Source organism: Nyctibius grandis, chromosome 16 (assembly GCF_013368605.1).
Source record: "Nyctibius grandis isolate bNycGra1 chromosome 16, bNycGra1.pri, whole genome shotgun sequence".
Classification (NCBI taxonomy): Eukaryota; Metazoa; Chordata; class Aves; order Nyctibiiformes; family Nyctibiidae; genus Nyctibius; species Nyctibius grandis.
In genome coordinates this window covers 1,439,813-1,465,213 of record NC_090673.1, presented here as the reverse complement: position 1 = coordinate 1,465,213, position 25,401 = coordinate 1,439,813, and the positions used below count along the sequence as shown (strand labels likewise).

The window sequence follows — 25,401 nt, the reverse complement described above, 5'->3', positions numbered from 1 at the left end:
TGCATTCACATCATACCTATTCGAGAGAATTCTCTAAAGGAAAAGGAAGGAGAAAATGATGATATACGATGAGGACACTAGTGCCCCCGGGGAATAAATTTTTCTAATATTAAACTTTGCAGAGATGAGATGGAGTCAGTGATCAGCTTAGATAACTGAAGGTTACAAGAGGATACAGCTTTTCAAATTTATCAGTGTTTTCACAACTTTCAGATTTCCAAATAGGAGAATATGCCAGAGAGAATAGTGATCAAAAACCTTAAAGTTATAAAAGCATTCATTAGCCATGGAAAGCGGATTTTACTTGAAGAAAAGACAGCTGATCTGTACAAAGATGACTGAACTTAGAAACTTAAGTTTTCGAAGTATAAAGCTAAGAACTTTGGACTTCCCTGGGTTAACACAGAATAATTTCCAACTTTTCTCTATAACAGGCTACCAGTTCTACACTGCTGCCCAGACACCTGTGAAAATTAGAGTACGTGAACATCAATTAATCTCATCTATCAATCACCAACAAATCCTTTCTGTCAGGCTACTTTCCAATCATTCCTTTAAAAAATAAATTAAAAAAAAGAACAAAGAATAATGCATGCAAAATAATTTGAGAAATTTAATTAAGGCATCATGCGATCTAAATTCTTTGCACTACACATTTATGAAATTATTCAAAAGTTATACTAAAACCAATAGCAAATATGCCAACATAAACCTCATGATGATGGCTATGAGAAAATGAAGTACCAGGAAATTAAAATATGTAAAAATCTCAAAATTCCACTTATACCTCTCTTACAGACTAGTTTTCTTTCACAGCTAAGGTAGTAAAGTATTAAAAAATATACACCTTCCAGAAGATGCACTTTAGTATTTTGCTACGCTACAGTAACTTGGAATTCAGCACACCGGCCCTTCAGTACTCGTGCCTTCACTGGCATTCCTACACACGGCTTCCGTGTTGTGGGTTCTACAGGGCCCTCCACCCTTCCAGTCCAGTCCACAGAGGGCACAGGGGTTTGATAACCATGCAGATGACTACAAACTGAATACAGCTGCTAACAAATCACCATCTAACTCCATTGAGAAGCAACACTTTAATATAAAATTCCTCCTCCTGAAAAGAATGGAGAGATTATGTGATTTTACAGTTCATCACATGGGGGTGTGAGGTGTGGAGCAAATCAAAGGTCTTGCCTACTTTAAAGTAAGCATCACACATGGCAAGACTCTCTAGTTAGGAAAACCAAAAAAAAGTTACTTTTCCATCCACACCACCCCAAACCCAAACTCTAGAAGTCCCTTTGCTATCAAGAATAAGTCATGGAAATCTCCTGCCACCTTGGAAATCAACACAAACAAAGGGACAGCAATCTTCTAGAATTCCCTTTCATACCACCTACATGCACCAGCACCAGGCTACAAGAACTCAAGATGATCCATTTAAATAACGAAGCACAAGCTGTTTTGTCTGGTTTGATGCTCTTTTACATGTCACAGGATGCTCTGCAAATAAAAAATATACTTTTCTTTCCCGCTTGCTTTTTGTCTTTACAGCACCTTCAGTAAAGCTTTAGCTTCTTTACCACTTTTTTAAAATGCATTTATGCACTGGGGTACAGGCAGACAAGTTGCAAGAGCAGGAATCCAAAGAACTGCTTCTTCCTCCACATGCTCAGGAAACTTGGAAGCGTTAGTGACTACTTTAGGAGCTACAAAACAAACGTTCTCCTTGCTTTGTTAAAATAGCACACCTACATTAAAGCAGCAATACAAACCATATTAAAACAAGCACTACTGCTCACAAAGGGTAGCACCTTCTCACTATTCCTGTACATGCAAACATCAACATAATCCATCATAGCAAGGAAGACCGTTACATGCATTGGGATACACTGAAAACAGCTTTAACATGCCTACGCCCACCATATTGTTAGGCACCTGAATTTTATTTTATTTCTAAACAAAAGAAAGATACTTTCTACATATTACAAGTTTTTAAACAAAAGTTTTGAAATTGTTTATAAATTGAGCTATAGCACCAGTGTAGAACTGAATGGTTCAGGAGACTGAAACAAGAGAACTTTCTAAACTATTTTGATAATGACTGGCTCAACAAATCAAAGTAGAATAATACTGCACGAGCATCCCCCATTTTAAAGAAACCCATCTTTACTTGAAGTGAATATTTTATAGTTTTATCAATAAATTTAAACATAAGTGATAATGATTACTCACTTTAGGCCTGATCCCACAACCTTTACACACACGAGTAGTCCCACAGGATTTTAATACGACTACCTCAACGAATAAGGGTTGGCAGGACGGGTTTTTAATTATTCATATATTCACAGATTTTTAAGGCCAGAAGGGACCATTACGATCGTCGAGTCTGACCTCTTGTATAACAAAGACCATACGATTGTATCCAGTAATATTTGCACTCAGCTGAACAATTTGTGGTGAAATCAAATTGCATTTATTGAACTTCCGATATTGATTCAAATTTTACATGAAAGAAAACCGAAATTGTTTGGAAAGTGGCTTGAACTACATTTCCTAACACTTGAACCCAATTATTCCTCTATTTCTATTCAGAATTTTTCTAACTTCTGGACACTGGCTTTTGACCTGGCTTTCACGCACAGGCTTTAGAGTCCAACACTCTCTCAGGTACTCTCAGGCCAAAATCAAGTCACCTCCTGAGCTCCTTCAGAAGATTAATTGGCAGTTATTTACTATTTTTTTTCTGCACTTTTACCACTCCTGCCCTGCACCATGACTTCTGAAATACAGATACCACAACTGGAAAAACAATCGACTAATTTTATCAATGATGCAACAAACAGGGAAAACAGCATCTCCATCTCAGCTCTCTCACAGACAGAACAAGTGGAGCAGCTGCTCAGATTACTAGCTTAAAGACAAAAAAAATATTAAAAAAAAGAAATAGCTAAAAGTTTTGAGTACTTTTTCACTCAGCATGCCTTCGACTTCAGGACTAACTTTTCTCAGGGATACTTACAAAGACTGACTTTGCTCTGCACAAATCCACTGCAATGATTTTTGCAGCCAATCACCAAGTAGTAGTAAAATAAACACACAGAATAATAAAGAAACCTAGAAGGCTACGATGTTACATGAAATTCTGTGCAGATCTGATGGATTACCAAAAACAGCGATTCTATTAAGCTGTCAAATGTATACTCTGGCTGAATTCTCTCATCATAGAAATACTTAACTACCATAATCATTAGATTTACTAACTTTTACTAATTCTAAAATGGAACTTGGATGAAAAGATTATGTCACAGGTTCTATTAAGATGCAAATCATATTTTGCCATGTATTTCTCAAGGTTTGCAATTCTATCTAGCACAAATGCCTTGTAATGTACTTAGAACAAGTATAGTATACCCTACTACATACACAAAGGCATTAGATTTTAAGAGGTTCTGCATTTTTTATACTAATAAAACGATACTAGAGAAGCACATAAAAGGCACAAATAGAAATACATAAGAGAAATTGATCTCTCACCTACTTGGTCTAAAGAAAAGGTAATAAAAAACCAACTTGTAACATATGACAAGGATGACAGAATAAGACAGAGCAAATGAGGAATATATACTTGCTTCACTTTCCTATATTAAAGGATATACATCTGGTCTAGGAAAATATTCTGAATTCAGAAAATACTCAGTTCTATAGTCAAAGCCCATGGTTTAGTCCTGTCCACTATCTCTCAGGACTTGAACCCAAGAACCCAGCTCTGTCCTCATAGAGCAAGCCGCCTCCAGAATGCTTCAGTGGAACAGCAGCTGCGCTACCTGCACACAAGGTACAAGGTGCTCTCCTCGCACGTTACACAGCCTGCTTGCCTACCCGGTACAAAGGCTTCCATTCATGCTGCTCTTTTACCGCTACCTCGTCAACAGGGGTCACAGTACGACGGAAATGTTTATAACTATCCTATATTGAGTTTTATTAGGCTTTCACTTAAAAAGACTCCCTGTATGAATGCAGTATGATGGCTCTATGCAAACTCAGTATCAAATGCTTCATATATTTACTATTTACACTGCCTTGGTTTTACTAGAAAGTGCCTTTCAGAACACTACACCCACTTTTCTAGATTTTCTAAATGACTAATTACTCAACCTTTCCAATCCAGCTTCTTCATCTACTTTTGAAAGGATAGCTCTTATTTTAAATTACTCTTAAGACAGGGTTTATCGTGCAGTGTACGCAACCTGGAAGGGAAAAACTTTATACTAAGAATACTATGTGCAATTCAGAAATATCAAATTGGATTATAATCATCCCTGTTTAAGCAACTAAGTCCTCTTAGCGCACACAGATTTTGCAAGATAGGGGGGGTTTATGCTCCATTTATGGCCAGCACTGTGTAAATACTCTCCAATCACACAACTCTTACAAGGACACAAAGAAAGGGTGCTTTTTATTTTTCCCTGTGTGCAATGTTTCTACAATGCTCATAGACTCTGTACAAGAAAGACCATTAGTTTCTATATAAAGACTGCCATAAAAGTTTTATAGTTTCTATAAATATATAAAGATTGTTGGTTTCATTACAAACTCTGTTTCAATGCCAGCGGAAAGAAAAATTACCAGCAGAATAGAAGTAGCAATCTGCATAAGTACCAGCTTGCAAGCATGCATACCTCAGTCATTCTTGTAGTAATTAACTGATACATACAATAGTTCATCAAATTACAGACAAGTCATCATACCCACTTGAAGCAGCTCACAAATGGGAATTATCACCACATAATGTTTTCTTTCCCTTCTAGATGAGCTATAAAGATTAAAACAGTAAGCAACCAAATGATGCACTACACAAAAAAAAGCCATTTTAAAAATATACTGCATTTTACAAAGTTGTGCAGTTCCTGCTACACCTCCTGTTTGACTATTTCCTATTTTTATATATTTATACATCAACAATTTCTTGAAACATTCTTTCTGTTAGATGTTAATATCTTTGCAACAAACTTCCTTTTATTAAAATTAGTTAGCCCAGGACAGCTGTTAATCTTGGGTGGACAGCCAAAGTTCATATGGTGATAAGAGTGAAGTGACCTGGCCATAGTTTTCTATTTATAACATTCCAATAGCACAAGATTTCACCTACAAAGAGTGAACTTCATTACTATAGATTTATTAGGAACCCAAACCAGAAAATGTAGTAATACGTAAGTGTTTTCTGCTAGACCACTGACTTTGTTTTTAAAGGCTACTTCTCCCTATAGTGACTGTATTTTATAAAGAATAACTAAGAGTTCTTACCTGTTTTAAATTCTAAGACCATTGCTAAAAAGCTAGCACTGAAGAACTGTTGATTATACCGCCAACAATTACTGTATTTCATGTTAGGTACAACCACATAAGCATAAATACACATTTTATTCTCAAAAGCTATTATAAAACACCCTAACAAGTTAATATACTCTTATATTTAAAAATCTATCTCAAGATTACTTCAGCCCCCCTCCTGCCATTCAAAAAAAGCCCCCTAGTTTAACCATTTCAAGTGGCCTGGAGCAATCGTTACCATTTTCTTTCCTTAGTAAGGCTCCTAAGATACCTCGTCTATGACATTTTCTATAAAATATTCCGCTATACAGTTATTTAACAGATTTAAACCATAGATGTCATTGTGGTCTGAACGTGTCAAAGACAACTTGAGGGGAAAAAAATCAGGACACGCGGAATTCACTTTGTCAGTAATTACAATCCAAATTCCTACAATGTGGCTAGCCTGCTCATTACTTCCTTACTTTGTATCAAACCCCTTATTTACATTTCAGATTACATTTTTCATGAAACAGTAAGATCTATCAGAGCTGAGAGGACTGAAATAATGAGGGAGAAATATTTTAATAAAACGTGTTGGGTCTGCATTACTTCCGTGTCAGAAAGAAAGGTTTCTTCTGTAGCGATGGATCATTTATTCTGTCTCTAAATGAGAAGCAAAAGATGAAACTGATGAACTTTTACTGCCCATTTGTCTTTAGCAGACAATTAAGACAGAAGATCAAAATGGATTATCATACCACGCAGACAACTGGCCCAACAGTAATACATCTCCGGGACCACAGATTTGTAACTCTCTTTTATCCCTCCCCTTTCTTCTTACTCCTTTTTCCTCTCTAAAGGCAATGCTAGCTTTGTGGCTCAAGGGGAGCCAAAAGGCTGGTCATCATTATTCAGTCACAGATGTCAATCTAACCTCCCTTTTTTCTCAGTTTCTAAAGCAGTGAGGCACAATAATTTGTGACAGATTCTTTTACTGTAAGGTACAAAGAACACACAGAATAAAACATCTAGCAGCAGCGAGGGTCTCTGATCAGATGTGCTGGTACATGGGAAATACAGTGTATGTAAAAACAAGCACTGATAGTTTAGATGAATAAAAAAACTTGAGGTGTTTTTTTTCCCCTTTTTTTTTTTCCTTACTAATAAGTGCTTTACCTTGTGTTGATTTAACTCAAATATTCCTTCTGGATTATATCATAAATGTTTGATTGGTAGAAACAATTTTTGCCTGCACTAACATGCATATCGTATCTCTCCTTTGCATACAGAATACATGCAGAAAAATTGAGGGTTTCATAGTGTGTATCTTTACCTTCAGTGGCTTAGCACTTCTACATTTTTTTTTTCTTCCAAAAAAACAATAAACCAGAAGTTTTAACAAATAAACCTACTTGACTGATTTGCAGCCTATACGTTTCTGAGAGATCTAGATTAATCAGGAAAAACATGGATGTAGCTCTTCCCTTCTATGTTTTTTCTCCCTCTGGTTTACATGAATATTCAGAAGTAAGTGATTTTTCAAATCTAAATCTGTCAACTCTGGACGTGCTCTCTTCTTAAAGAATGTACAGCTACTATTAACACAGAAAATATTCGTTCTGTGTATCAAGAGGAAAAACATTTTTAAGATCTACTCTGAGCTTGAGAAGTTTAGCCTCCTTTCTTTTGCTTTCCATGTAAGTTCGTATGTGTAGAATATTTGATGATTTAAAAATCCATCCCATCCCCACAAACGCACTACTGTGTATTTTGTGGGGTCTGACATCAGAGATTGGAAATTCTGACTATAACTGGGTGAACATCTTAAGAATTATATATGAGCCTGTGCCTCCTCTGAGTTTGATTGAGTCTTGCATATTCATGGCAATATTATACAAGTCTAATCATTTGCAGCAGAAGGAAAAAGACTTCAGAATTTTATAAAGTAAATTTTATGTACAAGACTCTCCTGTAATACCCTGATCATGGACACAATTGACTTTACCAGCTCTGCAGGACCATCAGTTCACGTACAACTAACCTGATACGCTATAATGTGCTGAAAAGTAGTTAGTCTATCACGTAAATACAAACTCAGGGATTGATTTATTCACAAATTACAGACCGAAAATGGCAATAAGGATGTAGTCCCCCAAAAGTTTAGTTCCATGCTGTACTTCATGTGTAAAGGAAGTCCTCATAATAAACTACAATGAAAAGCAGTCAGGTAGTTGAATAGCTGCTTTAAAAAAATATATTATTACTACTACAAAAGCACCCAGAAGCCCTGGTCAAGGTCCCATTGCATAGAATGATTACAGCCAAATATGAAAACATTTGTTCTTGCCCTGATGAGCTATCCCATCTAGCAATTTGTTAAATGCTCTAGTCTAAATGCCACAAAATTTCATATTGCATGAAAATGTAATCAGAGGGAAAGGATCTGAAATAAAATAGCTCTGCTGACCCTAACTTAATATCAGAGACTCATTGACGCAAAATTTATTGTTATATTAAATAGTTATACAATGCCATAACTTCAGCACTTCCCAGAAATAAAGGTGCAAGAAATCAGCTTGCCCTCACAACCCAGATGCAGCAGTTACCCTAAACGCTGACAAACAACAACAGCGCATTAACTCCAGAAGAACTTATAGACACCACAGTAATAATCCCCTCTCCCTAACCTCTGACCCTGCCCCAATCCACTTCTAATGAGACATAGTAAAATACAAGGTAACTTGAAGCTGTTAATTTCAAAGTCAGCGAGAGATCCTGTGAAAAATTCCAGATTCAATCTATGTATAAACTACATGATCAATACCTGTGTGTTCTACCTGCACCTTTGTATTTTTATACCACCTTTTTGAAACAGACTAGCGACTGCATGATCAGGCAAGAATTTAAAAAATGTACTGTAGTGCCAGGTGCCCAGTTAAATATAGCTATAAACCTTTCAGACAATGAAGTGAGGACTGCCAAATGAACTGCAGGCTGTGGCACCTAAAGGCAAAAAGTGAAATTTATTAATCAATTTTCCTTCCCGCTCTCATGTTTGCTTGTAAAAACTAGACTGTAAAACAATCTTATGAGATCGAAAATTCTTCCGTTTTCTGCTTTAAATGGGAAAGTGTTTTTATCCTTCTGCTCCTAATTACAGCTTCTTTTTCTTTCTAAGAATGCATTTATCTCTTTCAGTAAAAAGAGCAGCAATAATATGTTGAACAACCCTGAAATAAATTTTGTCATGTAAAAAATTAATTACGCATTCCAAACCTGGTCACTGTAGTCCTCTGGGAATTGCCTCCGCACCTCAGGATCTGTAAATAATTGACAGATAATATTAATTGGCTTTGGATTAGTGAGCAAGCAGAGAATCACACATTAATATTTGATCAGAAGATGATAGAAACCCTGGCAGGGGATCCAAGGAGGGCAGCTGAGGCTGCTATGTTGATAAGAGCAGGGAAGGACTTTTCAAGGCTTTCCCTTTACCCTCCTCCAGAAAGACAAAAATTGTATATAAAACACACACACAACACACAAAACCATAAATATCCGTGTGTACATACACGTGCATATACACACACACATCTATATGTAAATATATATTTATATATAAATTATTTTATAACTGATGTCCTGGTGCTACACTAAACTTTAGGCTGTTACCTTGTGCAATACCTTTCTGGCTGCAATTTGCCAACTAGGCTTGTCACCAGGAAACGGTTATCAAATGCACTTAGACTTTGTTTGAAATCAGATAACTGGTTTTGCCAGCTACAGACACTGAATCCATTAACCTCTGTAGATGTTTTCAGTGATACCAGATTACAAATGTCTCAAAATTACTTAATGTTAAGGTATGCTCTCTAGAATACAAAAAATATTTATCCAGAAATTGAAAGAGGTAATTAATGTAGCCCTGGAACTTCTAGTGCTTCAGATTAGCAAGCATTCAAGACTGATGCAACATCCTTATTCCTTTGGCTTGTCAGAATAAATAATAAGGTAGTATTTCCTGAATTTAATTAGAGATGTTCATAAAACAACAAAATATCATGATTGAAATTATTTATATGACAACCTATTTAAAACAGAACTTTTCAAAGCCATCCATTTTTCAAAGACCAGATTCCATTCCACAAAGCATTTTTTTTAATTACAAAAACCAAAAAACAAACCATACAGTAATCACACAAGAGTTCAGAATAAAGTGTAAGGCACAGAAAAATCAACGGGTATCCGACACAGTTTCTGCCCTTTGTGCAATCAGTCAGAGGGGTTTGGTTGTGTGAGGCTTGGCTCACTGCATACACTCTTACCAGAGTCTTAACTCTCTATCCACTGTTTCCACTAATTTTGATCATTACGTAGGGAGTGACGCCGCAAACACCACCTCTACTGCTCAATTATTGCTACACTGCATTGGAGCTGAGGCTTGAGGGCAAGAGAGTCCTTTTTATGACACATGCACCATACCCTGTTATTTCAGAATAGACCCGCTCTAGATTTCTCATTGGCAAAGTTAGCTTCAGCAATAAATTCGTTGATTGGTGATTCAATTGCTAGCAGATGCAAACTTTTTATTAAGGTATATTCTTTTTACATTAGAAATACAGCAAGACTGTAGGCTAATAAACTTTCTAGTTTAACTTTTTCCAGACAATCAGATGCTCAGTTTTAACATTTCACCATTACACGCATCCAATTACATAAACAATATATCAAATTTTACATATGCATACGAACAAACCCTTCTATATTAACACAACAAAGTAGAAATAGAAAGCAAGGGATCACATTTCAAAGCCTTAGTTTGAAAATTCTTAAACCTATATGCAGGTAAGTGTACTGAGCTAAGTGTCCAAATATGCAAACTGTGAACAGCTGAACTCGCATGAACAGTCCTTTATACACAAGTAACAATTAACAGAACAACACAGTTTCATATTCACCAAAGCAAGCACAGTATCAGTGATAAGATGAAACTATGCTACATCTATCACGATGCATATTCTTAAATATTTTTTAAACTAATTATTTGAGGCTAAACTTTCTGGATTTCACAGAAAAGACAAATAAATGAAAGAAATTAAACATTACCCCACCGTAATTTAGAAAAAGATTCAACTGTGATTAAGAGTCCCCACCCGAGTCATTTTCTACAGGTTTAAGGTGAACGTGTTCTCAGAGTACAGAGTCTACAACCGTATTTTCATTCCAAAAAATGGATCTCGCAGTGCTAAGATACATTCATAAGCGGTCTTTAACAAATCGAGGTTGGCCAAAGACCTGGAGGTCCACTAGCCCTCATTACTCACAGCGGGCACCCTGTCCTAGGGAGGACCCGTTAGGAAAACCACATACAAAATAGATCCCACAGTTATTTTTGAAGCACTTTCCTCTGCAAATATTTTAAGAGGTGGTTCTGAGGGAAACTGCTGAATGACTTCTCATATGAAGAACATGTGAAATTTTTGTAACTGAACATATTTCTTATTTTGAAAAGGAGTAAGAAAAGACAATGCTATTTCTCACCGACAGAAGAGTAAAACTTTTCTGCACTGTCACAGCAGCATTTTGATCCCTCGCCATGCACTAACAGAGTAGCAACAAATGGGTAACACATACCATTGCTTCCACACTACATGAATACAGTTTTCATTACTAACACGTTTAGTTTTTACCCCAGTAGTAGAGATTCTGCCTCACATCCACACGCATTATGTAGAGCATTGTATTCATTACTCAACCACATTCAAGCTGCTATTGTCAGTATTTTAGTAAATAAGTGAATGTTTCCAAGTTCTAAAACCTATTGCTGCCTCTTCCTACAGAATCGTGCTCAACAAAAAGCCAAATACAGAAGAACACTGAAATTAGCTGTGAACTGTATAATCCCATTGTTCAATTTCATGGCATTTAAGACACTACCTTCCCCTCCTCACAAGTCTAGATGTTAATCCATGCTGTAACCTGATTTAATTTTCCAGATGACAGGATGGGAACATGCTACAATGGCATATTAGTGTAACTATGCTGCTCTTTTACTCTCAACTTTTCTTACACCAGAAAGTGAAGAGTTTTGCTTTTAAAAGAGGCATGCTTAATTACTTCTAAAAATAGCACAACTGCAACTGGTGTGTATCTGAAGTGTATGGAAATTATAAAACCTGGGAATTTCTTCAAAAAATTATCAGAAAACACTTCCTAGAGTTAACCACATAAAACCAATACATACTAACCTGTTTCTCCTGGTAAGTCAGCCAATTTAATCCATACTGGGCTACAAATCATTCAGATATACTAATCCCTAACTGAAAAACACAGTGAAAATTACTTCATTTTTAGTTAGGGAGGAAATTATTTAACTCATTGTCTCCATTCAGCCCATAGCCAGGGCTAAACAATAACCAGTTGTTCTATCACTCAATCTCCCCTCCCCAACCAAGAAAGGGAATTGGGAAAAGGAGTGAGACTCATAGGTTGAAATAAAACAGATTTAATAAAATAAGAAAACCACTATCTATACTAATACAAAAGACACAAAATTAGACTTAGCTCATAGAGAGGTGGCAAGTCCCTCCATGAAGATTAACCAAGGAGAGGAGAGCAAAAAGCCACCCATCCACACCAGGATTTCCCATTTATAGTGACCCTGACGTTAATGTTACAGAACACACCTGTGGGGCAGCCTGGGGCAGCTGCCCTGGATTTAACTGCTGATGGCCTTGATCACCAGCCACAGCTGGGCACACACTGAAACAACATGGAACAGAAAAGTGATTCTATAATTTTATCCCCACAAAACCAGGACACTAATTCACTTCTTTTAAGGTCCTTATAGCTGCAATCCCTCTATAACGAAAGGGAATTCCATTCAGAGCAACTTGAATTTCAACACCCACTACACAGTATAGTACTTATGCAGCAAAACTAAAAATGTAACTTCTTTCCAAACCTCTGCAAACTCCTTGATGTCCCATATTCAGTACAGCTGAACACTTCTGCTTGCCCCTAAACTCCTGCAGACTTAGCATGCAGATAACATCTCAGAGTGGGGTAAGAGAGGGAGGAGGGGAAAAAGGCAGGGGGTGGGGAGAGGTGATGGAGAAAATGTGGGAGACAAAAAACCTACACAGATAAGACAACAGACAAGAAACCTCAGAACAAGTTCTGGCAGCAAATATGTATAGAACAAAAATTACGTTTTTCTGGATGTGAAGCTTTAAGACTTCAACCTTTTCTTCTTAAAGTACTCCTTATTCTAAAAGCGTATAAGTCAGAAAACAACCAAGATGTAAAAGAAAATTCTATAAGAATGTCTTACAAACTATATTAAAAAAAAAAAAAAACAAAAAAAAAAAAAAACAAACAAACCCAAACCTACCAGCACCACAATGCATGCAATTGAAGTTACCCCAAAATATCAATATGCATAGTAAGCATACATAGCAGGTCCAATATTCAAAAACACAACCCACATGAGAATAGTACACAATGAAACTCTTCACCTAGCAGATCACAGAATCATAGATGTTAGGGGTTGGAAGGGACCTCTGGAGATCGAGTCCAACCCCCCTGCCAGAGCAGGACCAATCTAGGGCAGTTACACAGGAACGCATCCAGATGGGGCTTGAAAGTCTCCAGAGAAGGAGACTCCACAACCTCTCTGGGGAGCTTGTTCCAGGGCTCTGTAACCCTTACAGTAAAGAAGTTCTTCCTCATGTTGAGGCTGAACGTCCTGTGCTCCAGCTTGCATCCGCTGCCCCTTGTCCTATTCAAATATTCCATTTCTAGGATATAATCTGCATCTTTGTGACAAGTTAGGCATAAATAAGTGGACACTGACCTATCGCTCTCAGTTACTGAAGTTTTTGTGAACGATGCACATTCACCAGTTGAGTGGATCAGCAAGTCCTATATACACCAGCTGCTGTTCAAATGAGACCATTGACATTAATGCCATAAAAAACAGACTTGCAAGTTTGCCTCTCTCTCTTAACAGAACATTTGGAAGTCTGCCCTGCAAGTGCCAAAAACCTCACTGGTAACATGAAAATGCTTTTCACAACAGTTTAATCTAGAAACAGAATATAAGGTTGCAACTCACACACAAAATGCTGTTCAGAGTTCAGTAAAATGATCCGAAAGTGGGAAAGACTGAGAGCAAAGGCAACATAAAATATACATCATAGGAAACAGGAAGGGAGAGAGAAAACCAGAACAGATTAAGCAAATCACTATGATTTCCATAATTGTTTTTATATTATTAACATACCAAGAGCCAGAGGGGCAGTGAGGAGCAGAACTCGCCTAGGCAGTGTTCAGCAATATCTTATATATATTTTTTAAAAAATCCTTCCAAAATAAAGCAGGTCAAGCTACAACTTCCTCACAAGTTTTTACTTAAGGCTATGTACAGTTCTCCAGAATAAAGAGATATGGAGAGGTAATAGCCCTAACAATACAAGAACTGGCAAAACTTGTCAAAGTTGCCCTTACGTTTCCGTACACCCGAGGTGGCTGGGTTCCTAACCCATCTCCTCACACCAGTTTTCCAGTGCACGCATTAGTCCGTCAGCAGCTTTGCGTCCCATTCAGAGTAAACCTTAAATACAAGACTTTCACTGCTTCTAGCGTCCAAACCAACCTTCCATCTAAAGCAGTCTGTTAAATTCATTTTACAATCCTGTTAAAAAACTAAAGTACAACAAGCGCAAAATAGAAACAACGCTCACTTCTTGGATAAGAAGACAGAAAAAACATTCATGACGTTTTACAGAAAGAAAAGGCTACACTCGTTTCCTCTTAGCAAGTCCTAATCAGTTGTTTGGTGTTATGTCAAGTTGTTGAATTGTCCAGCTTGCCACTTAAAAGGCATCCAGCACCACATGGATATTCCATTACAGAAAAGTAGTAGAGTTAAGAATGGTATTTCCAGTTTCCTCTGGCACAGTTACAACTTTGAAAGAATCTATTCTTTTGTTTCAACACCATTTGAAGAGCTAAAGTATCATGAAATAAACAGATGCTGGAGAATTAAAAAAAAAAACCAACCCAACACTGAAGTTAGCTCTGATCTAAATGTTAACATAAACATAACCACAAAAACCGAAGAGTGGGTTCAGTTTATATTTTATTTCAAACCTCTTCTGTAGTGCGAAGTCAGTCATCTCTCTCCCAAGGAACAAGATCAGCTCCTCCCTTCCACAGCATTAAGTTGTAATAGCAGCAGATCAAGAAGCAATGGATTAAAGAAAATGCATATGTCAAAGTCAACATCTGATAAGTAATAAGTAAAAGGACATTGGAAAAGTTATGCATCAGACTAGTTAGACCCTTTTATAAGGTAAAATGTTCCATCTTCAACTGCTATTATTTACTCTCTCGGATTCTTCTTCGGAGTGGTGCCAGGTTTAATCAAAACGTTACCAATTCTTTCAATGGAAGTTGTGAAACAGTTGTGTTGCAAGCACAGTGTTCAATATATGAAATACAGTTGGGGAATTACCTCTATATTAAATCCATAACTCCTTTTGTTTCATCCATACTAAGAAATCGGTTTAAAAAAATCAGTTGTGTAATGATATAGATTAATTTCTCTTCTACTAACAGTCTAAACTGTAAGAATAAGGAGACATTAGAAAGCGTAAGATGCCTTCAGTGATCAGAAAACTCAGAATTATTTCTTTACAAAAAGAGCAGAAAACTTTCAGTCCAGATTAGTTTTTAAACTGATGATACTGATATAACTAAAGCTAGAACTATAAAAAGAGGATGCACAGCACAGAGTTAAAGCAAAAATAACAGAGATCGAAAATAACAGAGATCAAAAACAGAAGACAAAAATAATATTTATTGCAAGTCTTGTTTGTCACGTGTTTATCCCATCTTCATTTGAGGTCTTCAGATCTTTTATACGCAATGGTTGATCACTTTGGTGATACCTCAAGTCCCCATTAAAACACAGCTGATGAATCTTTTGAGTTAGCTTTACTATGCACTTAGGGGGATATTTCTCTTCATAACCATCTGTTCTTCAACCAACCCAGAAATTTACCATTACTGGAAATCTAAGCCAAACTCCAGGAGGCCTGCAAGGAGCAAATTTTGAATGGATTATGTTTTTAATTCTTTTTTTCTCCTGTAATTTCAGTCAGCAAATTATACAGCAGCTAAAACTTGCAAAAAATACGATTAGGTAACATCCTCCTTCAATGTTCAAGAAATCCACAGAGCCTGGCTTCCAAAATTAAATACAAAGTGTTTTGGAACATTTTACAGGCTGCCTGTAATACTTATACAAAAGAGTTTAAATGCAGAAGTTCAATAGGAACACCTACTTTAAGTAGGCTTTTCTTGGTTTTAATAATTTTTTTAAATTTATTTGTGTTTGATCAGTATATTTTTTTCTCGTAACCTTTTCACCACTCTATAAATTTAATAGAGATATGTTTCAAGTGCTCAGGCCACGAATACTGAATTCGTTTCTCTCCTGCCTCTTTGTATTCATATTCTGAGACAGCAGAGTTGCCTGGTGACAGCCTCTTCACTTCAACAGCAGCTGGCAAGCCCTCCTTGTCCTGAAAATACGAAAGAAACAGTTAACTAATATTTCATGCTATGATTTAAATGTGACAATCTGGAAGTGCCAGTACCTCTCAGGGTAGGATTTACAAGATAAGATTTTTCTTAAGTCTCAGAAGACATGAAAGAAGAAAAATAAACAGACTTTCATCACACGTAGCTAGCATGCAGCAAAAATTAATCCAGAGTTGGTGCATCATCTAGAGTTTAATAATACCGGACATAAGCGGTGATTGTGTAAATCTGCCAATTTAACTTATATTTCCAGAATGCAAATTCTCAAGTTACACAAGATAAGACCAAAGCAACTACAGTTTTGACATTTTTACAACAAACAGTCACCCTCTTTAATATTTACAAGACGTGTATTTCAAATTGCTTATGTATGCCTATCTGCTTTCCCAAGATTACTGCTTCTGCTGAAGGTTCAAGCATACGTAGCCCAAAACAATTTCTTTAGGCTAGCTTTTTACAGCAAAAATAAAAGATTTACATTTGATAAAAGGAGAGTTTATGTATACCCAACTTAATTCATAGCTAACATTGGCATATTAATAAGCACCTTCATTCAAAAAAATCCTTATTCAATTAATTTTAAGAGAAATTTTTACATAATGTCACATTTTCCACTTTCCTGTGTCAACCAGATAATTTTTAACTCTGTTTGTTGTTTTGAAGAAAGCCAGGAATAACATTTTAATGTCATATTGCTTTTTAGAAATGCTATAATACAAGGAACTCATGTAAAACCACAACGTGGCCACGGCAATCAATCAACCACATTACAAAACCTAAAGGAATTGCTAATGAAAACAAATAGTATTTTCCAACACACCGCTAGGCTTTTCATTACTAGAAAACACTTGGAGTTTTATAAACATTTTCCAAACTGCTTTATTTTCACCATTTTTGGTTTTACTTTTAGTGATATTATGGTCATTTTAATTTGCTAATAACCTATATTTTCCATGTATTACAGAACACTTTACAGTTGTCTAACTTTTTTTTGATCTCTTTCCAAAATTCATCAACCATAATAAATTCAGATAGACATATTATTAGGCAAATACATACAAGTACTGCAGAAATATATTCATTGTTATACGGACCATCACATTTCAGGTTTAATCTGAATCGACTCAAAAAGCACTTGGAACAAAAGTGTTCTAGCCAACCATAAATTCTTGGAAGTGTTGTACTAAAAAAAAAAAAAACAAACCAACCCTACTCTTCAGCAATTGTATAATCACCTAAACTACACAGAGAATACCTTCTTTGTTAAACATGCAACAGTGAATACTGATTTCTAAGCCTCAAGCTATGTAACTTTATAATGTTTAAAACTCTGACCTTACTTTCATACCTTCAATATTGATAGTCTCAAATTGTTTTCAGTTTCAAAGTTATCATGTGTTACTTTAGTAGAGTACCACCAGCTCCGAATGACACTGCTCTGCGTTATTGATCTGCACAAATATAATCTCTTATGGGAATGTCTCTGCGTAGCGATAGAAGATTTTATAGAAAACAAGTTCTTCAGAATCATTTTGGCTTTTGATGGCCTCAAAATTTCTATTATTGCATCTCTGTTTATTTCAGGATGCTTTAGTTATTCAAATGGCATTGAAACAGAAAAAAACAGATTCTATTGAAGATGAAATTGTGACACAGGAAACTGAAAATCCCATTCTTAATGCTATTGTTTTCTTCAGTGGAGATGTTAACTTCAATACTGTTTGGAATGTATAGTAAAATATATCCTATCATATGCTGAATCCGATTAATATATGTTTCATTATCAATAAAGGACAGTCAAATCTAGCTATCAATTTTTGTGAGATATTATTATAAAGACTAATACTACAGTTGTGGTTTCTACAACAATGTACACATCCTTAGAGCTTCACGGTTAATACATGTACAACTACAGAAATCTATGATATTAAATCACCTTAACTGACCAATAGTTTCAGTGGTCATCAACCCACTGCTAAGTTTTAAGGCCTACGAGATCTTATATAAAAGATAGAGATAATTATTTTGTTGATACACTTCAGAACTTTGCCTTCTACCCTTCAGTACTCGATTTCACCTTTTTGTTTCAGCATGAACTGTGTAACATGCTCATCTCAACTTATCAGTCATGTTAGTACTGTCCATTCTATCAAAATGGTAATGCAAACTCAGAAGGGCCAGTGAGCTGGAAGCAAGTCAAAAAAACCCCATAAATCAGAGATTGGTCACAGTGAGCCTCTACCAAGGCTGCAGCATCACTGACGTCTTGTGAAAGCCTACAAACTGAAGCATTACATGAGGGGAAAGTTTGTAAAACCAGGAAAAGCATTCAATATACTCTCCTGCAAAAAGTTTCTGTGGAGTCAGATGTGTTGATGACAGAAGCTGAACTTCTTGAACAGCATTCAGAACTTAGTGGGGGGAAAAAGGTCCTAATGTGGAAAAATACACCTCATCTAGCTAATGACCGTGAGATGAAAGAAAAAGAAAATCATTGAGTGTTCAGCTACTCAGAATGACTTCTCTCTTTTGGAGCAAAGTTCATTAACCGGACAGCATGAAGCACTGCAACAGAACTGCAGGTATATTTACACTTGCAGCATTGACCTATTTCGTACCTGCAATGCTTTCAGCCACTATTAACAAAGCTCACTTTATGCCATGTGTGACGCCATAATAAAAAGGCCTCTGAGAAAGTCAGTTTAGCACGTTTAAAGCAATACTATCAGCCTGAAGAATATTTTGTTTTATATAAAGAGGAGCTTGCTGATATTCAGTGCAAATAGACAGGAAATCTATCATCTCACTAAAAACTTTTATAACATTTTTCTTACTGTGGAAAAGGCAAGGGTATCAAAAGGACTTTTAACCGCAAAATAGAAATGCACTGGGAACATTTTAAGGTATTTGATACTTCTAAGATGTACAATAGTACATATCCAGCTATCAGGATACTCCTGAGATAGTGGACTAGTCTACTTCTGAGCAAGAACATTTCATAACCATGTTATATTAGTTTAATAGCCAGCCCTGGAAATCAGGTGTTTATAAAACTAGCAATTTCATTCATTTCCTTTCTCTTTTCCTTGCCCAGCTTTCTTACACAACAAACTCCCAACGCTTTCAGACTTTTTCAAGAGCTCTGCCAATTCTTTTCAATCTGTCCACCCTTAGCAGCAGATTTGCTGAAAACAATTTTTTCCTTCACTACCCACTCCAAAGGTAATCTAAAAATGCAACTTTAATCTGCTTGCACAATTTTTCTCCACAAGCTGATCCACAAGGTGCTGAAGTGCAGATGGTCATCAACTCCCATTGGGCTGACATGCAAATCTATTGAGGATGACTAAGAAACAAGGAGTGTAACTTGTTATGGCCAGCCAGCAGCACGAATGTAGTCTCCAGTATCTGCACATCATCACTGATTTGCAAGAACATCTAATAGTACACAGGATGGGAGGGAAAACTCTGTCCTATAGACAGTAACTCCTCAGAAGCAACTTCTCAAAATAACTGGGAAAGCTGATGGAGTAGAACATTCAGAGAGACATTTTTCCCATCGTGCTTGGTAGAAACATCACTGATAGCTACAGCTACCCTTGCGTTATTGCTCACAACCATATGCTTAGCCCTGATAAGCAGAATGATGATGGGAAGCAGTTTTCAACAACTCTTAAAAACTAGAAGTTCAAGAGCTGTAGTGGGTTTTATCACAGACAAGCACACCTTGAGGAGTCTATACTCTCTTCTCATTATCTCATAGCACGTCTAATTGGGCTTCTAAGCTCCCTGCTCCCTAGCTGCTTTTTCCAGTTCTGAATTCATACCATCTTTGTACTCTAATCAAGAGAATTCGAAGTATCAACAGGTCATTTCTAAAAACTCTCTTTCCCATTAAACTCTCTTATTTGCCCTGTATCCAAACATCCATTTTGGAGTACAGAAATGAACAGCTTTTACAGTAATTTACTTGTTGAAAAATAAACATACATTACTAGTTGTAATATCATAACACTAATACTTCATGCCATAATTGTTCCATAGAGGCTTTACTGTCTTTTCTTAAATGATCAAATTAATGACAAAGTTCTCTCCATCTTTTTATACAAGCATATATGTGTAATTTTTAAACATGAAAGATCAAATTAGAAGTTACACACACAAACACAACTCCTTTTAAAAAGGTTCAAAACACTGTATTTACATCTGCAAGTACTCACTTTATTACTACAACCTTTATAACAGAGCTTAGGTTTGCTTCGAACAAAACAGGGTTCTCAGCAATAGAAGCACAAGAAAAAGCCCTGCATACAGTTAGTCTACAAAGAATTAACTGGATTAATTAGCAAGGGATTTGAGAAGCAGCTTGGAGCTAGAAAACCAAAACACTAAATTGTTTAAATACTTTGGCAATGGATCAAGGTTTCCAGGCAGCCCTATGTCCCATTCTCTCTTTTTTTTTTTTTTTTCCTTCTCGGTGTTTTAACACATTTAACCTGACGAGGTACTTTTTCATGAGATATGAATGACACTGTCAAAATACCAAAAAAGAAGATGTGAATTAAAAAATGCCACAAGCTGTTAGCAATTCTGCCAACATGGATGTGCCCAGGCAACATTAATTAAAAATCAATAGCTTCGGACATAAATAGCTCTTATCTCTGTTATAGTATATCTCTAACATAACTCTTTATTAAAGGGGAAAAAAAAGCCAATGCCTTTGCTATTGTACTGACTGAATTGACCACAACAAAGCAAAAGAAATAAAGCAAAAACACTGAGCAAAGAAACACATATGAGAAAGGGAGGACAGGCGTATGAATGATCGGAATGTTTCAACCTTGCACTATCATTAACACAGAACTGGCTGGAAACAGCCACACTGCAAATACTTGCAGAATAAGTTACCAGGAAGAACATTCCAGGTTTTTAGTGCTAATGTGATTCTATACAAAATCCTGCATGCCAAGGAAATAAGAATAACATACACATCTTTCTGTCAGCTAGAGCTTATTAATCAGTATTTCTATCACACATCTCAACTAAAGATTAAGTTACTGTCAATTCTCTGATAATTACAAAATAAAGGTAAGAAAATGGCAGGAAATTGCACTCAACTTTTTCTTTAGTGATATGATCTTCAAACTAAAGTTACATTAGAAGGCATCAAAACTAAAAGATTTAAGCTAAACTAGGAACTTAAACCATCACTTTCAAAAGCTGTTTTCAAGTTCACGGAGTGCCAAACATTTGAAAGACTTAAACCCATTTTCTAACAAGAGATCACCTAATGCACACCAAGCTGGATGTGCAGTTTGGGTCTGCCACAACTCCTAGACAATCATGAGTATTTAGATTTCTGAACATCAAAACATACAAAAAAATTTATTAATATAAAGAAGAGTATGTAAGAATCATACTGAAATGGAAAGGTTAAGTTCAGTTTTCTTTTTGTCTAATGACTCTGGAATTATTCAGTTATTTATTAATGATGGATATATCAAATGCTTCCATCAAGATACAGTAGTCTAAATCAACAAAGAAGTCAACCGGGCACTATTTAGCCAAAATTTACCTTTATTTGAGTTCAAAATAAAAGGGAAAATTTCATTTACGTAAGACCTATATGTACCTACGTCAACACACTATACAAATTTCAGTGGAAGAGCAAATCATAAAATTGTAGCACCCTTAAGGTGGAATTCTCAGGACAAAAAGCATTATTTTGATAGTTGTGATTACAAATTTGAGCTCTCAAGAACATCTTCTAGCAGATGACCATATGCAATTGCATTTCACTATGTCAATTGGATTTTGAGTCCTACCTCGTAGCTGAACTGTGGGACATTCCTACTTCTTCCTCTTCCCACCCCTTTGCCATAATCCCACCTCCCAAAAATTTCATTTATTGATTAGAGTGTAGTACAAGAAAAGCAAAGGTTCTATTCATAGAACACAGGTGCCAAGTGTCAGGAAGGGAAACAGAAGACGTTGCTTTTCACAAGACCTTTTGGTCTAACTTTTCACTGAGCCACAGTGAGAAATGACATATCCTTCTGTGGGGGAAAGGTGTGAGGAGGAAGAAGGGGAGCAGAAAAAAATGTTAATACAAAATTTCTATAACTTATTGGGGAATGGGTGCAATTTCTGTTTTGTTTTATAAGATTATCTTGAACTACCTGGATTCTCAACTGTTCAACTTCCATTCAAGCTATTGCCAATTTCAGTTAATCTTGTTTAAAGTGCACCAAATACAAGTTACTGTTGCTGCATTTGATACAACAAAATTCTTCATCTAAAAAGTTAATTATGCAATCTCAATTTTTAGTAGGAGAGGTACATTAGAACACAGAACTGCTGCTAATACTGTTCCCCTAAATGGAAGAAATTGAAATTCCACCAAGTTCCCCCAATTTTTTATGTCATTGTAAAAATACAAACTATCATTTTATTAACATTGTAATCATGTTCTCCATTGAAGGTTCAAGAAAATAAAACAATACAGAGGCTTTGTTACATCATCTGTCTCCATTTTATTTTATCATTGTAAATTAAACTGATTATAAGATGCAGAAGTAATTTGTAAACTCTTTCAAAGGACATGATTTACATTTTTCTTCTATAAAGATGAAAATATCCCCCTAACATGCTCCACTTGTGTAAATATTAAATAAGGATACTTATACTACATATATTGCAAAAATGGAAGATATTTCTGATATGTTTTGGTATTACTTTTAGCATACTAACACTGTTTATAATACTGGTACAAATACTGCCACCAATAAAGAAACAAACATTAAAAAGGTGTCCTTTAAGCTTTCCTTTAAGGCATCTACCATAATCGTATAATTTGCTCTGGACATCATTAAAATGTAAAGTTAATGAGGATTCAGCTGAAAACAGAAGAAATGTAACCTATTTTCAGGCAAAACTTCTAACACTGCAATCAGAGGGAAAACCTCTTTGATGTCTCTTTGTCTCTTCTCATTAATTTTCTTTTGGTTTAAAAAAAACACAAAGGCTGTTTAAGCTAAAAAATGCATAGAAGTTTAAACATGGTAATTATAGTCAAGCTGCAATGAGGTCATTAGGTTTTTAAAACTTTGAGATAAACAAAATTGAGATGTATGACTATTTTAAAAACATTTCAATACTCAATTTTAATTGTCCATGTGATACCCACTGTATTCTAAGGATTTAGTCTAGATACAGAATTGCTTCAAGATGATACAGTGAAGGACTTAATCCCTTATCCAGGGTAAAGCAAAGCAATCAAGAAATACATCAAAATGTAAAGCGTTGCAGTTACTGTATTTCTGGATACCACATTTGGTATTTCTAAGTGCAACAAAGCATGCTTTTTGCAATTTCCATGCAAGAGAGACAGCAAATTGTGAGATTCTGCTACTTTTTACCTCTACAGTTCATTAAAGAATAAAATATTGAACAAGTTAAATAATTCTATTTACTCACTACATCTATTTTTGTTTATGAATACTGTCAAGGTACACACAAAGCTATATACTTCTGTTTTAACATGCTAATTCTTCCCAGCAGAAAATCACTTTAAGAGCTATTTAATTACATAGTGCTGACAGAATCTACGGTACACTGAAGTGGTATATATTTTTAGTGAATAATTTACAAGTAAATTTTCTCAAACCATAATCAAAACAATTTTTAACACTAGTCTGCACAAAAGAAGATGATAGATTATCACAAACACAAGTAAGGCATTTAAACCATTAAGTAAAAGCAACAAGTATACAGGACAAACATCTTTAGTGTAGAAGGACATTAATCACAATGAAGCAAAATAAGCACATCTAATATTATTCCATGTACAAATATCACCTCTAGATAAAATGGGATAAGACCAATATATTAGTCTGTGGTAATTGTACTATCTATAGTACACATCATTTGTTTTTACTAGTTAGTTCATCAAATTAGAAAACATTACTTTCCAAATAGCCAGTCATGGAATAGTTCAGAAAAATCACAACCAACTTAAATATTGGGGGTTTTGAGAGTTTTGGTTTGGTTTGGTTTGTTTTTTTTTTTAATCCCTAGGGAAGTATAAACAAATGAACTCTCCAGACTATAACCCATTTCAGATAATAGATTATCACTATCAGTTGTTTGTTCCCACTTCTCCCATCCAAGGTTATCATAAAGGTCTTTTCCAACCTAAATGATTCTAAGATCATCAAGTCCATTAACCCAGCAAAGCCAAGCCCACCACTAAACCAGGTCCCTCAGCACCACATCTACATGTCTTTTAAATCCCTCCAGGGATGGTGACTCCACCACTTCCCTGGGCAGCCTGTTCCAATCCTTGACAAACCTTTTGGTGAAGAAATTTTTCCTAATATCCAGTCTAAACTTCCCCCAGCACAACTTGAGGCTGTTTTCTCCTGTCCTATCACTTCTTACTTGGGAGAAGAGACCAACACCCACCTCGCTACACCCTCCTTTCAGGCAGTTGTAGAGAGCAATAAGGTCTCCCCTGAGCCTCCTTTTCTCCAGACTAAACAACCCCAGGTCCCTCAGCTGCTCCTCATCACACTTGTGCTCCAGACCCTTCACCAGCTTCGTTGCCCTTCTCTGGACTTGCTCCAGCACCTCAATGTCTTTCTTGTAGTGAGGGGCCCAAAACTGACCACTGTTATTTGGCCTCAGCAGTGCCAAGTACTGAGGGAAGATCACTGCCCTAATCCTGCTGGCCACCCTATTTCTGATACAAAGCAGGATGCTATTGGCCTTCTTGGCCACCTGGGCACACTGCTGGCTCACATTCAGCCAGGTGTCAACCAACATTCCCACATCCTTTTCTGCCAGGCAGCTTTCCAGCCACTCTTCCCCAAGCTTGTAGCGTCGCGTGGGGTTGTTGTGTCATCCTTAATACTGCAGTTCAGCTTCCTTGGTTTTTATCCCACTCTTCCACAAAATAAGTCCAAAAAGGTATATCAAAAGCTGTTTCCATCTAAAAAAAGATCTAAAAATCAAATTCCTGAAAGCCAATAATCTATCAGCATCTGGAATTTTTACAAATGGTTTAACAAAACTTGGTAGCCTTGGCAGGGCCAAAAAACTCCTTACTCATCAGTCAGGATTCAGCAGCATTCCCTTAGCATTCCTTCTCCCCTCTTCAACAATGGAATCTAGTGGAGAGCAGGTGATACACCTTGTTCACAGATAATGAGTATGTTAGGATATTAATAGAACATAATACAGTTCTTTATGATTAAAATGTGTCTTACCACTGTTATTCACAAACACTGCTGCAGGGACGCGTACCACACACTGATCCTTCACTGTGAATCAGCATGATATAGCATTTCATGTACAATACTGCAGATCAGCCTTGGGTCTGGTAGCACAAAAAGTGGGGTCTGGGATTTGGTTTGTTTTGGTTTTTTACAACCACTGCTGAAGTAGAACAGTAGTCTTGAATTAATTTTACACTTATTT

The 25,401-nt window shown here is 36.2% G+C and overlaps 1 protein-coding gene across 12 annotated transcripts in view; it reads right to left on the bottom strand.

The window, feature by feature from the left end:
• The window catches only part of DENND1A (DENN domain containing 1A), a 182,240-nt gene that overhangs the window by 144,899 nt on the left and 11,940 nt on the right, over window positions 1-25,401 (bottom strand). For all 12 annotated transcript variants that reach the window (XM_068413818.1, XM_068413823.1, XM_068413819.1 and 9 more), the window contains exon 3: window positions 8,593-8,636. In XM_068413818.1, coding sequence (XP_068269919.1) covers window positions 8,593-8,636 — 44 coding nt within the window. The remainder of the gene's footprint in view (window positions 1-8,592; window positions 8,637-25,401) is intronic.